General features: G+C 49.2%; 1 protein-coding gene across 1 annotated transcript; it reads left to right on the top strand.

Moving 5' to 3' along the window:
• The first annotated feature begins 769 nt into the window (after positions 1–769).
• Positions 770–2,222, top strand: LOC122367257 (protein FAM92A-like). The gene has a single exon (XM_043340230.1). The coding sequence runs from the start codon at positions 926–928 to the stop codon at positions 1,946–1,948; it is 1,023 nt and encodes a 340-aa protein (XP_043196165.1). The 5' UTR covers positions 770–925; the 3' UTR covers positions 1,949–2,222.
• Positions 2,223–15,161: the final 12,939 nt, after the last annotated feature.

Raw genomic sequence — 15,161 nt, 5'->3', positions numbered from 1 at the left:
CTGCACAGCGCTAAAACCCAGAGCCGAGACTTCCCGAGCGCGACCTCTGACCCCACGCGGTCCGAAGGGTCGGCCGATGCCTAAGGGCGCGCCGCGCGCCGGCCACCCGGATAGCCTCTGCCGAGTCTCCCTTCCATACACCGTTTACTACGCGCTCGATTCATTCATGATTCTGTGTTTCCGCGTCCCTCTCGCTAGGTGGCACCATGGATGTCATAGGCGATCCCAGGAAGATTGCGGCCAGAATACCCCAAACGGCAGAAAATGAGGTTTTTGGTGGATATCTCGGAAAGTATTTGGCATACAACGATGAAATTTCACAGTCTCGTGGTAAATGTGCATACACATAATCCGGGTTGATACTTATGCATTTAAACATTATATAGGACCAGATATGTCCGAAAAAGCAAAACCAACAAGACTTTTACTGGAGAGCCGTACATTTCTTTTCAAACTTAATTAAACATGCATGCTCAAAATTCAACATTTTTAGAACCCACAATAGCATTTGAATGCCCTCTGCATTGGAAAACAGAACATAATTGTTGAAATAAAAGGAAATGCAAGAGGAGTTAAGTAACGCAAAAACCATAGCAGAGCAATAGCAATCATATTTGAAAGAAATAACGCAATTTTGTAATGCTACATTAAGCGCTGTTTTAACAGCTTTCCCCTTTCACATATGAACCACCTAATCTTGAACGTCCAAATAATCGCGAGTGCTTATAGGTGGCACATAGCGCGAGGATATAAAAATCGACTGGAAAATAAACGTCTCTGGAGTTTGGACGCGCAGGCTGTCAATTTATTAATTTTGGTCATAATTTAATTAAAAATCACATGAATGGACTAGAAGTGCTACGTTTCGATAATATGATGTGTGAGCGGTAAGGGTGACCAGCAATATGCATTGGAAGTGCAAGCAATGACTTCTCATTCAGTAAGTGCAACACAAGCGAAGTTCATTCACAGTCGAATTGACACTGTTGAGGAACATTTTGGTTTGATGTGTGATGGATTCGCGTCAGTTGCAAGGAAGAACGCCAAATGTCGCGATGCTTTGGATGATTTTGCTAGGACAGTTGTGGCATTCGCCGACAAGGAAACGTTAAATCGCACCATGAGAGCGCAAGTTACTCACTTGGCCGATACGCTATGTGGCATTGCCGATTTGCAGCAGACTTTGGTACAAAGTATAGAGATTAAGGTGGTGGGAGGTTTTGCTGTGTATGAAGAGTCATGCAAGAACGCCAGAGAGGATCTCGATACGAATTTCAAAACTCAAGGTAGAGAAGCCAAGGCCGGCCAACAACTAGAATTGGTGAAAGAAAAGGCCCCAGGTGATATCAGACAACTTTCACAAGCTGAATCCAAACTTCAGCGAGCATCTTTCGATGTCGCCAGGACACACGCAGCATTGGAGGAAAGCATCGAATTTTTCGAAATGAAGAAGCTACGAGACTTGAGGAAAATATTAATCGGATTTTGCCATTCTCAACTCACCTTCCATGCACGAAGCCTGGAGCTGTTCACCCGTGCGTATAACACGGTAGAGGACATTCAGGTAGAAGCTGATGTCGAGGAGTTCAAAAAAGCATTGATGTTCCCAACTGGAAACTTGCAGTACCGGACTCCGGATATGATTAGTCGAAGCCTGACCAACTTCACACTTGGCGGAGGGAAAAACTCAGGCAGGTCAGCGAGCACCGGGCGGATGGGCGCCGCAAGCAGCCGGCAGCTAGGACCAGGTGGCCCATCAGCGAATGACCTTCGGTCGAACAGGTCACAGTCACTGGACAGAGGCTACGACGGATCAAGACTGCGGGTGCCGGTGGGCTCGCAGACATACTTCTCACCAAGTTTTATGTCATACCCAGTGCAGTCCACGTCATCCTTCGGCTATGGGTACGGTGTGGGCCTCCGAGGGTCTAGGAGTCGTTCCACATGAGAAGCGGCTCTTCAAGAACGGTTCCGATTTTCGTTCTTGACTTCAGTGCATGCAGGCTGGTAACAGTTCGCTAAGAAAATAGGTTTGCTTGAAACATGTAACATGACATTGTGAGGTATCCATGAACCCATGACATTTGTATCGGAGTTGCTGAAGAAGCCATCTCCACGAATGCACAAAACGAAACGAGTGCTTGTTGTGTGATGATTGTGTGGTCACTCCGTGTGAATACGTAAGCGAGAAATAAACCCTATGGGCGCTTCTTTTCATTAAACTTTCCGCGCGGGTGCAGGGGGAAGGGGTTAATGCAACCTTACACTTCTTTTCACGATTTCTCAGAAAGAGTTGGCGATAAAGCAATGAAAGGTGGCTTACCTGATGCTGATTCGAGCCAGATTTTGTGACACCAACAATATTTTCAGGTCAGGTCAGGTCACTGACCTATAACGTAAGTGAATCTTACACCGTACTAATTTTTATTAATAAATTTAGTCCGAACCTTTTGATAGGAAGGAGTCACAAGGACAGAACCACCGCTAAGCGAAGCTTGTTGCGGTGACCCTGCCCTCTACCCTCCGATCGCGCAATTCCAGTTCTATGGCAGAATTTAGAGTCCAAAGTTTAACGTGCGCACATAGCCGCGCACGGCCGGTCCCCTCACTGACTTCGCCTGGCTACGGCCTGCCACGAACCGCAACCATCCCTGTCAGGAGGCCCATAAATGTCAAGCGCCCGTCGCGCTTCGAACCCGGACTGTTATAACCGGGAACGCGTGCTCTCACCACGCGGAGTCCAACGCTCTACCAATTGAGCTACGGGACCGGCTAAAATCTCGCAACATCCGAACGCCTTCAGTGTCTTTTTGAAGGAGATGAAAAGTACAGGGAGTAGTTAGCTCACTAGTCATTACTAATTACATGCATCCAGCCGTTTTGCCCAAGGTTTTGCCTGGGACCCGGGATGGCGCATTTACACTCACAATTTGTATATCTCGGATTTTTTTAATGAAGATCACCCGAGGTCAGGTCGGTCAAGCGACCTCATTATTGTAAGTCACTTCGGTAAATGTGAAAGCTGCTACTTTGGCGCTGGAAACTGTCTAAGACTATCTCAAGCGTATGGAAAAGTGATTTCAAACACTCTCTGAAAGCTGCCATGGTTTATTTTACATTGTTGACCCTGCCTGACGTTATCTATGACGTCACTAAGGTCATCGGAGTCGCCAATGAATGATTCCCGATTAAATCGGTTCGGCCGTCTTGAGATCTGGAAACGACACCTGTACGCAGTAGTCGTGCGCACGTGCAGCAGCAACGCAACTGTGACACATGGGAATGCATTGCCTGGTGGATGCCTACCTACATACACGGCAAGTTTCAGTGCAATCGGCCGAGTAATTACCGAGATATTGCACTTGTTGCAAAACTGACACCTCTTCGTTTTGCACGTGGCACGTGCGTAAGGGGTCATCCAGTTGCATCGGTAATAGTTTCATACTTGATAGAGGGTATAAAGCTACCCTATAAAAATTACTCCAAGTAAATCGGTCGAGTGTTTGCGGAAATAAGCTTAGCAAAAGCGTGACCAGTGACCACGGCCGGCCGCTCATACTCAAAGATTTCTGCTCTTCTTACGTACATAGGCTTTGCTCACTCCACTCGCTCGGCAACAACATGATGCCACCTACATCGAAGCTTTGTGTCCATTTTTAACGAAGTTATTCACTCAAAACCGAGCCCGTACCACAGGACATTTGACCTGACCTCGGGGGTCGCCAGTTGGACGCTCGTCTTTTCGTCAAAACTCTTGCTCAATTAGGGGCGAAACGGCGAGGGGTTTTCAGTTTCCAATCCCAGCCCCCTCGATGTAAAAATCCGGTGGGTTCGGCGAGGGTTTAACCCGTGCCCGGATGGGCATCTCAGCCAACTTCGCCATGGTGGTGGTGGTGGTGGTGGTGGTGGTGGTGGTGGTGGTGGTGGGTGGGTGGGGGGGGGGGCTTTTTGCCCATATCAGCTTATCTAGGAAAGTATAAAAGCTAGAAAGACGCGGTAAAAAGGAAAAGGTAGTTCGCTATAAGATATTTTATAATTACATAGGTTTTTTTTCGATCAGGTCATTACTGAGGTCACCCGAGGTCACCAAAGGTCAAATTTTTACGAATTTTGGGTAAGAGCGAATGCGCTTTTCCGCAGCGCTGTAGCTCTATTATAGAGCTATAGCGCTGCGAAAAAGCACATTCGATAGCTCTTTCAAAGGTCTTTCTTAGTATCATTCTCATATTTGACATAAGTTTCACGGTTTAGCCTCCAGAGGGCAAAAAGTCAAAATTTGACGCATTTGCCGAAAAGGTTTTTGCATGACTTTTGACTCCAAGCTTGTATTACGCTGATTTTACCGGCATCGCGTTTGTCTCGTCGAGACGCGTCGAATGAACAATAAGTTGACCTGAAAAATTAAAGCTTTAAAATTTTATCTCAGGTCAAAGTCACGGAAAAGGTTATGTTGCATGCCATTCGATTCGCATTGTTGAGCTAAACACATGGTCATGGTGTTTTCAGCGATCTAGCATTGTTCTATCTGAAGTTTTCGTCAAGACCTAGGGAAGAATATAAAAATAGTGTTGGTGACCTGTCCCAGTAAACATGCCGAGGCTCGGCCCGACGTCGGCCCAACGTCGGTTCAACCTCGGCCCGACATCGGCTGGACGTCGGATATGCCCGCATGTTCCGACGTCCAGCCGAAGTCCAGCCGACGTCGAGCCGACGTCGGGCCGAGGTCGTTTGCCGAGGTTGACGAGATCGTTTGTCGTTGGACCGACGGGGCCGACGTCGGCATGTTTATTGGGACAACGCGCCAAAAATATCAACCGGCGACGAGATTCGAGCCCCCAGTCGCCGACGTCGGCATGTTTACTGGGACAACACGCCAAAAGCATCACCCGGCGTTGGGATCCGAACCCCGTGTCATTTGAACGCGAGGCTAGTGCGCTAACCACTACACCACGCAGCCAGATAGCGAATTTCGTTTGTTTTGTTGGGTTATGCCCTTTCGGTCTGACAAGACCATTTCAGAGCCGGAAGGATGATAGGATGGGGAGAGGAGACATTGGTCTTCTTGGCGAGCACGCTGGGTCCAGTTCATATAGAGTCCCTGGTCCCATTGCTGTTACGTGACACTTATTGGAAAGGGCGACCCCACAATGGATTCATATAGCCACTCTTACACACCTGCACCAACGTTTCCCAAGGTGTCCCTTTGATAAGTGGCACTTTGGCAAAGTGACACTTGCCGACTGGCCTTTCTATATGAACTGGGCCCGGCCCTGGTGAGTTGCCGGGGCTGAGCCTGACCAAAGGATAGCCGAGCAGCCCCCAAGCACTCACCGCACCCGGCTACGGGCGAGCTCGGCTTACGGGCAATCCCAAATGGGATAAAGTTTCCCGTTCAGTCCGGATCAGGGGGTTGCGGCGTGGAGGAAGATTTGAGTTTCCTGAGGATATTTTGAATACAGAAGCTCTTTATGAAACATGAATCATGTACATATTTTATATTATTTTAACGGTCAAAACAGCGGCCGATGTCGGTCCGACGTCGCCCCGACGTCGGCCCGACGTCGGCTGGACCTCAGCAATTGATCTCGGTCCGACGTCGGCCCGACGTCGGCTGGACCTCGGCTGGACATCGCGGTACATGCGGGCATATCATCACACATCCAGCATCCACCATCCACACATCACATCCAGCCGACGTCGTGCCGAGGTTGGACCGACGTCGGGCCGACGTCGGCATGCCGATGCCGAGTTGCCGACGTCACCCCGACGTCGGGCCGACGTCGGCATGTTTACTGGGGTAGTATGAGGTCAACAGTCCCGAGCTGGGGCTTTAGTTTTTTTTTTTTGCAAATAACCAACAAAAATGGCCCTAGAGCTTCGGCAGTGGTACCAACGCATTTGTCTTGTCGAGCCGCGTCGAATTAAGTGAAATAGCCTCTATGCAAGGATCATCCCTTCGTAACGTTGACCTTGGAGCAGCCTTGTATCGTAGGATGAAATACAAATAGGGGTCTGATAAGCCTCAAAACATTTCAAAACAACACGGAATTTAGTATACAAGATATACGAAAAAGTGCCAAGTTTGAGGTCAATTTTCAGCATGACCCTAACACTGACATTGAATGTTGAGCGCATCATCGGAATCCTCATATTCTCTTCTTTCGTTTCACATGCATTTTAGTCGGTTTTACGAATCCTGCCAGGAAGAAAGGGGGGGTGGCGAAAAACGCCCCCCCCCCAGGCTGCGGTGGTTAGGGTTACCCCCGGGCCCGGCCGGGTTAAAGGTGAGTCAAATGGTCAAGTCATAAGTCATTAAACGTTGAATCGTTCCGATTTTTTATCTGACCGACTGGCTCAAAACGGCAAATTATTCCTATTTTTTTCTGACCGATCGGCTCAAAACTGTTGCTATAAACTAACATTGATTGAACAGAGTTCTGCTAGTTAGCACAGGAAAAACATCTGAATTTTATTTTTGAAAGTTATTTTTTCAAACTATTAAAACTATTTGAAAGAGAAGGAAAATAATACGAATCCATCTTCACCTTTGACAGTTATTTGAGCTGGAGCTTCGGATAAAACTTGTTGCTGATGCTGCAAGCTGTTCCATGAGAAGATGCCGTTCCTACGCGACTTGAACCCCTCAGGTGACTGGTCAATCGGTGACCTCAACACGCGTCGTCTTACCTCATTCCGCAACCAAACAGTTCCTACCACTAAGTTTAGCAAGCATGTTTTAAAAATAATAAAAGTTGGTTTGTTTGCGTATTGATGAGACTTTGGAAACGTCAACATCAACATGCCGTCTAGTCTGTGCAACATGCCCCAGTCACGAAGTGCTCAAGGTGGCGCTGCAGCCACCGTTGGCTCGACGACAGATGTCAGTGTAGTCGACCATAGGCCCGGACTCGCATGGATGAAAGCGAATGAGGGATGGGGGGACGGCGCACCGTTCCGTCATTGCCATCTTCAGGACAGACGAATCCCCCTACGGGCCTACACGCCTCCAACGGGCTTGATGGGCAACTTTATCCCATGCGGGAAGCTCCCCTAACCCCTAGGAGCACGCCCGTAGCCGGGTGCAGTGTCAGGGGGCTGTGTCGCCTGTCCAATGGATGGCCACCCAGACCTTATGATGCATCACTTTAGCAACCGGTCAACAAATTTCGACCCCAGGACGAGGACATTAAAGGCCTCCAAAAATGTTAGCGATCGTGTCCACAAAAGGTTTGAAACTTTGCATATGTACATAGTTATTGCATGAGATTGAGGACTCATCAACAACAAAACTTTATACAAAACTCGCTATAGCTAATTCGGGTGCCTCGAATGTTGTTGATGTATCTGCGACCTAGGTCAAGGTCACCTGAGGTCAGATGCGATTGATGAACTCGCCATTATTTGACAATGAGAAGTTTTGTAAAAATGTGCCAAAACATGGAATGCTTTCATGACATTTGATTAAAGCATCAAACCACCCACAATTGTTTGGGTGCAACTGATGGCGAGCCGTTATTTGAGGGGCCACTGAGGTCACCAGAGTTTGCCAGTTCTACCAATAACTTTTGATAAAACAGGGCTCGTGAATGGTCTCGACTCTCGATGAATTTTTCTCGCAAAGCTGCATTTACTGATATGCAATACGACATGCTTGAGAAGTGAATTGGCTTGGGGCCTCAAAACAGGATTTGGATAGGCTTCCACACGTGGAGAACAGTGATTTTTTCGCTTGCAGCTCCAGCTCAATGGCGGACAAATACGGAGCCAGAGGGGGTCGTAGATCCTCCAGTGCCCTAAGCCCGTAGCAGAATGCAGAATGTCCTGTGCCAGCGAGGGTCAAAATTCGTTCGGAATTACTTTGCTTGACATGGTCACATAGACGTATGTCGTGTATACCTACAAGCACCTTGAACGTCATTGGTTGACGACGAAAAAAGTCCTCACAATTTATCCAGCACTACGCGACCTAAAATAGCTCCCCATCCCGTCTATTTTCGGTCCCACTGCCATTTGCATCCCTTTATCGGCACGCCATTTGAAGTGGGGCGGCCCGTCACGCTCCAGAGACTGGGCAGGTGACGCGGAGGCGGCTATCCACCACATGTTTCAGCAGGAGTGCAGCCTGCGAAGGTCAGACCGGCCGCCGCCGAGGTCGGGCCGAGTCAAAGCCACGGCCACCGCCCGACTGGCATTGCACGGAGAGACAAGGTCGGGGGGGGGGGCGCATGGGACAAGATATAGTAGTGGGGGGCAGCGGGCAGCTTATCAAGATGTTGGCCTCGGCGGGCACCTGAAGCAAATGTTTCACTCCCCGTCCAATGTCCGCAATACCAATACCATTTGCACCTGGAAGTTTAACCCTCGCCTGCACATGCCATTTTCCCATCCTAGAACGCACATGGGGGGGGGGGGGGTGCCACCCCCCGCGCCATTTCGTTCCTGTTGGAGATAAGAGCTTCGCGGTAAAAACCAAAAAGATTCTTTGGGAAGAGACGAATCCAATGATACCCAGTTTTACCTCCTCAGGTTAGTCATTGACCTTCCAGGTCAGGTCAAACTAAAAAATGTTGCTGTTTTGGGTCACCGTTGGATATCAAGTGCGCTGCTCATCATACAACGAAGACGATGCCGAATTGTGGTGCCAAGCCAGCTAGAACCTCATTTTCACGCTATCCGACCAGGTTTTTGCTGCTGAGGTCATTTCAGGTCAAGTTAGGTCAAGGTCAATATGTGTTTGTATGTCTGTGTGTGTCTGTGTGTATACTGATGTGTGCACCGATTATTATGTGTCCATATTACATGAGATCATAAAATGAGAAGCTTTTATCAAAAATACAGTCAAAGAAACTTCAAGAAAAGTAAATTTAGCTTGCTTAAAACGCAATGTTTTTAGATGACCTAGGTTGACCTTGACCCTGACCTTGACTTGACATCTGTACATCGTCGAACAACATGTTTCATGATAGGTGGGAGGTAAGACTGACAAAAAAGGCCGAAATCAAGGTGTCAAAAGCTCACAAGACCAATAGCCAACGCAAGATATTGAATATTTGTCATTTGGGTCATGACATGACCTGAAGAACAAGATCATATCTCCAAAACCAAAACCACAGAAACTTGAAATTTTCAGTGGACATCAAGGAGGAATAGAGGAGCAGCTATACAAAAAATCAGGCTTCTAGCTCTAAAAATGGAGTGCAGAGCAGAAAAACTACCTGGGGGATGCCCCCATGTGCGGGCGAGGGTTAACGGTTACCCGAAATTAATTCAATCCAGAAATAATCGCTCACGTTATGGTCTCTCAACATGTCCTGCTGTTTTCTGTGGAGACGTTCCCACCCCCTCTTCACTCTCCACCAGCACATCAAACGACCCACTGATGCTTCGATGGCAGCTCGTTCCTGATCAGTGCATATGTGGGGTACATAAATCTGTAGTAAACGATACACGGCACATCCTGTATTGCGGTATCTCGCACCAATCTCTCTCGGTCTTCCAGCGCTCCCCTCAGCTCGTGACCGGTGTCCAGAGATGATGACGGTGATCAGTCCACTCAGTGTTTTCCAGTACACTTGAGTGGCCCTTCAGACGGTTTTCCAGTGGGGCCGTTTGGGAGGGTGAGGTCTCCTCCATGCAGGCCCACCGGCCGAGCTGAGAGCCGGCTGCGTCATGCAGGACTCGACTCGATGTGGAGGGCGCTGCCCGGCTACCGCTGCAGGTGTTTTGCTGGCGACTTGTCGGTTGGTCAGTTGGTACAACAGCATGGCTAGCAAAAAAGCGAAGATGTGTTTGTATTAAATGGGGGAGTGGTCAGTTGGAATCGTTGATAGACAATTTCTTCCTATTAACGTGTGGATTTTACGTAATTTTGGCCCCGTCTTTACCCTCTCAGATGTGACGGTCACAACTAATGCTATATTTCTAGCATGTTTCATCTACTCATAGAACCAAATTTGCGCTACAAATCACATTCTCCACCTTATAAATACACATTGTCCGTATAACCTTATCTACACTGTGTTTCAGACGGCTGATTCTCAACAGATCACGCGCTTCCCCATAGCAGCATCAATCAAGAAGCTGAAAATATTTATCTTGCATCGCAAGATGCATTATGTGCATGAATGACACAACACATCAGGAACGTTGCCGTGAACTTGAACCTGTAGCGTTGGCCGCTAGTCTGACGTCCGAACAATGAAGGATGGCCTACCGATAGGGTTTGCATCAATCAGGCAATCAGCACCGTCATGCCTGGCCTGTGGCAGGTTCAAGTCCAGGGTCGGCGTGCAACGTCAGCTTCATGGCCTCATGAATACTGCAGGGAGCTGATCAATTTGGGCTCGGGCGCCGCTCCACCTTTGTCGCTATGTTCCCTCTGTAAGAAAGTGGTTTATCGTTTGTTGATCTAAAACACATTGCTTCAAATATTGGGTTACATAATACAGAGATAGGGACTAGGGAGTTATAAATGTAATATGCATCATCCGTCCCCAGCCGAATGGCACGGTTCACCGGAGGTCAGGTTAGTCACGTGACAGGTGACCTCTCCATCAGAAAACTATGGGTGGGAGGGGGGGGGCTGCTTATTTGGAATAGGAAAATATTGTTATCGTTTCACAGACACTGATCATAACGGTAGTATGCTGTTTACATGGTATGTACGACACTACTTTTCTGCATTTGGGATCATGATAACGTCATGATCATTAATGATCATGATCATAACGTCATGATAAAGCTCATTTATGAAGTCTCTGAAATCATTGCACTTCATGTGATTTTCTGCGTCAGCAGCTCCCGATCATTTTGAACCAGTATAGCGCCTTTTGGGGCGACTAACGGAGCGAGCGAGGGGGTGAGTCTTGCACGTGCGAAATTTCGAGGGGGTACCTCCAACTGACTTGTGCACGGCACCCTACTGACTGGTCTCTAGCGATGTGCCAAATTTGGGCACAATCGGCCCAGCCGTTCTCGAGATCTGGAAGCGGCACCCTGCACGTGCGCACGTGCAAAATGGGTCCCAACTGACTTGTGCACGGCACCCTAGTAACCGGTCCCTAACTGTGTACCAAATTTGAGCGCAATCGGTCGAGCCGTTCTCGAGATCTGGAAACGACCCCTGCACGTGCGCACGTGCAGCGGCACCCCAACTCTGGCACATGGATATGCAGTGCCTAGTGGGTGCCTACCTACATGCCAACTTTCAGCGCAATCGGCCAAGTAGTTACCGAGATATTGCAACAATTACAAAAGTGACACCTCTTCGTTTTGCACGTGGCACGTGCATAAGGGGTCACCCACATGCATCGGGAATAGTCCAATACTTGGTAGAAGGAATGAAGCTACCCTACAAAAATTACCGCATGTAAATCGGTCAAGTGGTTGCTGAGATATAAGCCTCGCAAAAGCGTCCGCACGGCCGGCCGGCCGCTCATACTCAGAAATTTCCGTTATTCTACGTAAGACTCCGCTCGCTTCGCTCGCTCCGTAATGAGAAAAAGTACCGATGAGCTCAGAGTGAGCAGCCGAATCGAATGGTGCAGAACACCACCTTGTAGTGTCATCGTCATGTTTGAATGAGGTGTTGATTGCTCTTAACCTGAAAAGAATTGCTCAGTGGTCCACAGACAGGTCGGTACAGTCGTGTACAGGTTGATGGTCCTCTACTCTTTATCCACCGGGTTCCTATGGCTCAGCATTGGCAGCAGCCGCCTGGTACCGGTAGGCTGTGCCGCATGACCCGAGAGTGAAGCGGCACAGTCTACCCACGCCGTTTGACATCGGCTCGGGTCGCCGGGTGGAGCGCTTTGTAGACCAGCTGTTGCGTCAGACCAGCGCGGGGGGAGGGGCTCGTCTCGGTGGTTGGCGTGGGCTGGCGAGTGGTGAGGGGCGTGTTGGTGGACCATGGGGGCTGGGCGGGTGTGTGTGGTCACTTTCTGCCTTGCACATTTTACGTCGCTTAACAATTGCATTCCTATTTTTGCTAAGCACAATGGACGGAAGACCCAGCGAATATAATTTACTTTACTTGTGCATATTGCAAAACGTGATTTGGCACGGTATCGAGGCAACCATAGGTCTTGTGCCACATATATGCATGATATTTAGGCAATACGTTTATGAAAATGGTAGATTGATCATGGATGTCAATTCGTATGCTAAATGTCGACATGTATTAAATGAACGAATGAATGAATCAATCAGTCAATCGACAATCGACATGTAGGTATAAAACCGTATAAATGGTTCGCAACCACTAAAATCAAACCAGATCCTAACTCGGAAAAGTAGCCGGAGCCCCGATGAGGCTCGAACCGGGACTCCACGTTGAAAGTTTTGCCAATGATCCATCATCATTCCACCAAGCTAGAGCGACCGGCACCCGAACCTATTAGGTCGTTCAATAAGTAACGAACAATCGGTCATAACTTCTTTATTTCTTTATTTAACACTTTCAAACATTCACATATTATAGATCAGACATTTCTGAATGCAGCCTATGCCTCAAACCAGTTGCCGCCCGCCTGCACGCACTTCTCCCAGCGTTCCGGCCAACGCCGGAATTCCGCCCGGAAAAAAAACGCGTTTTCCGTCTTTTTCACCCAGTTCATGACAGCGCACCTGACTTCAGCGTCGGTCTCGAAGTGTTCACCACGGAGGCCATCCTTTAGGGGACCAGAGGTGAAAATCTGAAGGAGTCAGGTCCGGACTGTAGGGCGGCTGGGGCATGATATTCAGCCCTGTCACGCGATCTCCTCGCGCGTGGCGTGAGACAAGTGCGGTCGGGCGTTGTCATGGTGTATGGTGATGTTGTTGACATCCGAGCCGCGCCTCTTCTTCAGGATTGCTTTTCTCAGTCTCCTGCGGGACTGTGATGTAGTGGCCCGCTGTCCATAGTCCGCCCAGGTTCAAGAAAGCCCACCAGGATGACACCATGACAACGCTCGTCCGCACATGTCTCACGCCACACGCGAGGAGATCGCGAGACAGGGCTGAATATCATGCCCCAGCCGCCCTACAATCCGAACCTGGCTCATTCAGATTTTCACCATTTGGTCCCCTGAAGGATGGCCTCCGTGGTGAACACTTCGAGACCGACGCTGAAGTCAGGTGCGCTGTCATGAACTGGGTGAAAAAGACGGAAAACGCGTTTTTCAGGGCGGAATTCCGGCGTTGGCCGGAACGCTGGGAGAAGTGTGTGCAGGCGGGCGGCGACTGGTTTGAGGCAAAGGATACATTCAGAAACATTTGATCTATAATCTGTGAAAGTTTGAAAGTGTTACATAAAGAAATAAAGAAGTTATGACCGATTGTTCGTTACTTATTGAACGACCTAATACAAAAACATTCATTGACTTTGCTGCCGACCGCCCTGCCCCGCCGCCCGCCCAGCCGGACTTTGCCCCGGCCTGATCCGCGATCCGGTGTAGCTCAGTGTAGGAGTGATAGACTGTCAAACTGACCGGTAGTGAGAGGCCCGGTTCGAGACGCTTCGCGTGCTGGATGTTTATTTCTGTGTGGGAGGCTTTGCGATTAGTCCACTTTTCAGAAAGAATATTTGGTGACTGACCTGTTTTCTTTCTTTGCTGCAATTCATGAGGAGACCGTATGGACCCTTACCTGTCTTTCCGCACCCTAATTGGGAGATGGGTGTTTGAACCTCCCTGGGTTTTGTGAATATCTATAAAGCGAATTTTTGGAGGGTGGATTACGATCGGTTCTATGCGACAAGTGAGCACACACACCCAGCCCCAGGTCCGCTCACTCCCTCCCCACATCACCCCCGCCCCACACCACACTCCAGCCCGCCTCATCCACCGAGCCGAGCCAAATTGACAAGCCTGACCCTTACCCCCCCCCCCCCTCCCCCCAGCCGGTGTAACGCAGCGTCCGGTCAAATCGCTTTACCAGGCGACCCGAGCCGGTGTCATACAGTGTGCAGGTAGGCTGTGCCGCTTCACTCTCGGGTCATGCGGCACAGCCTACCGGTACCAGGCGGCTGCTGCCAACGCTGAGCCATAGGAACCCGGTGGATAAAGAGTAGAGGACCATCAACCTGTACACGACTGTACCACCCCGGTACTTTAAACTCTCCTTAGTTGGCCACACCGCGCTGCGCCGTTTTATCTGCACTCTGCAATGCCCGGCGGGCGACCTCCCCGGCTTTGTGTCCAGCTCATGTGCAGCCTCGGTCCAGCGAAGGTCGCGCCATGAGCGAGCGACCTTGCGAACCGACCCGACAGTCCCGTGCTGACTGCTGGTGCTGGAGGGCCCGCAGCACAGCTGCTGCTACACTTTACACTACCTTCTCATAGGCATTATGTAAGCAACACGATCCACAACCACCCCTTTAGCTATCAAAACAGAACAAGTAAAAAACACTCTGCTGCGCTTATCGGCGCGGCGGTGAGACCCCTGTTCGAGGCGTTACCCCGCGGATATTTCCTACCGAAGGATATGAACTACAATTTATGACGGTGTTTAGTGGTCATACAGCAGGTCATAGGAGGTCGGTGGCCGAGCTACGGCATATCCGACAATGCAGACCTGTATTTCAGTCATTCTAAATGCTGACGTTTCAGGTATGTATTATCAAACTTACGGGTTCTTATCTTGATCTGCACGCATATAAAACTATCACACAATTTTCCTTAAAAAACATGCGACGTATGTGCTAGCTTTACTGTAAATGATTGCATGTCTACTTTATCTACTGTAACTGATGCGTGCTGTAGCATAAATGCAATAGCTGTGTAAGTTATGACCGTGGCACGGAACTCAAACACGTGGTTAAACAATTAGAATCGTGCAACATAGCGCTGAGAAGCCAACGCTTGTCTGCGCTAAATTGGGCGAAACGCCCTTCGTCGCGCCACTGTGAAAAGTGTCATGTTGGGTGACAGATCGTAAAGCCGCCATGCTTGAAAAGCGGCCTTCAAAGGCGGTATCCTGGAAGCGGTATCGCATGACTCAACGAGGATTGGCAATGGGCGCTGTGGTTTGTTTAGGTTAGTTAACACATTTTATGTGCGACGCGTAAAGAGCCTGGCGTTTTGACGGGCGGTTTACAGCTGGCCTTATGGACTATTGTGCAAAAAATATCAACTTGGTGAGAGAAAAGAACAGTAGCTGTCCATCTAGAAATAGGCATGGCTAGT

Source organism: Amphibalanus amphitrite, unplaced genomic scaffold, assembly GCF_019059575.1.
Source record: "Amphibalanus amphitrite isolate SeventyFive unplaced genomic scaffold, NRLGWU_Aamphi_draft 000003F_arrow, whole genome shotgun sequence".
NCBI classification, from domain to species: domain Eukaryota; kingdom Metazoa; phylum Arthropoda; class Thecostraca; order Balanomorpha; family Balanidae; genus Amphibalanus; species Amphibalanus amphitrite.
Note: the sequence above shows the minus strand (reverse complement) of the source record. Positions and strands in the feature narration are given on the sequence as shown.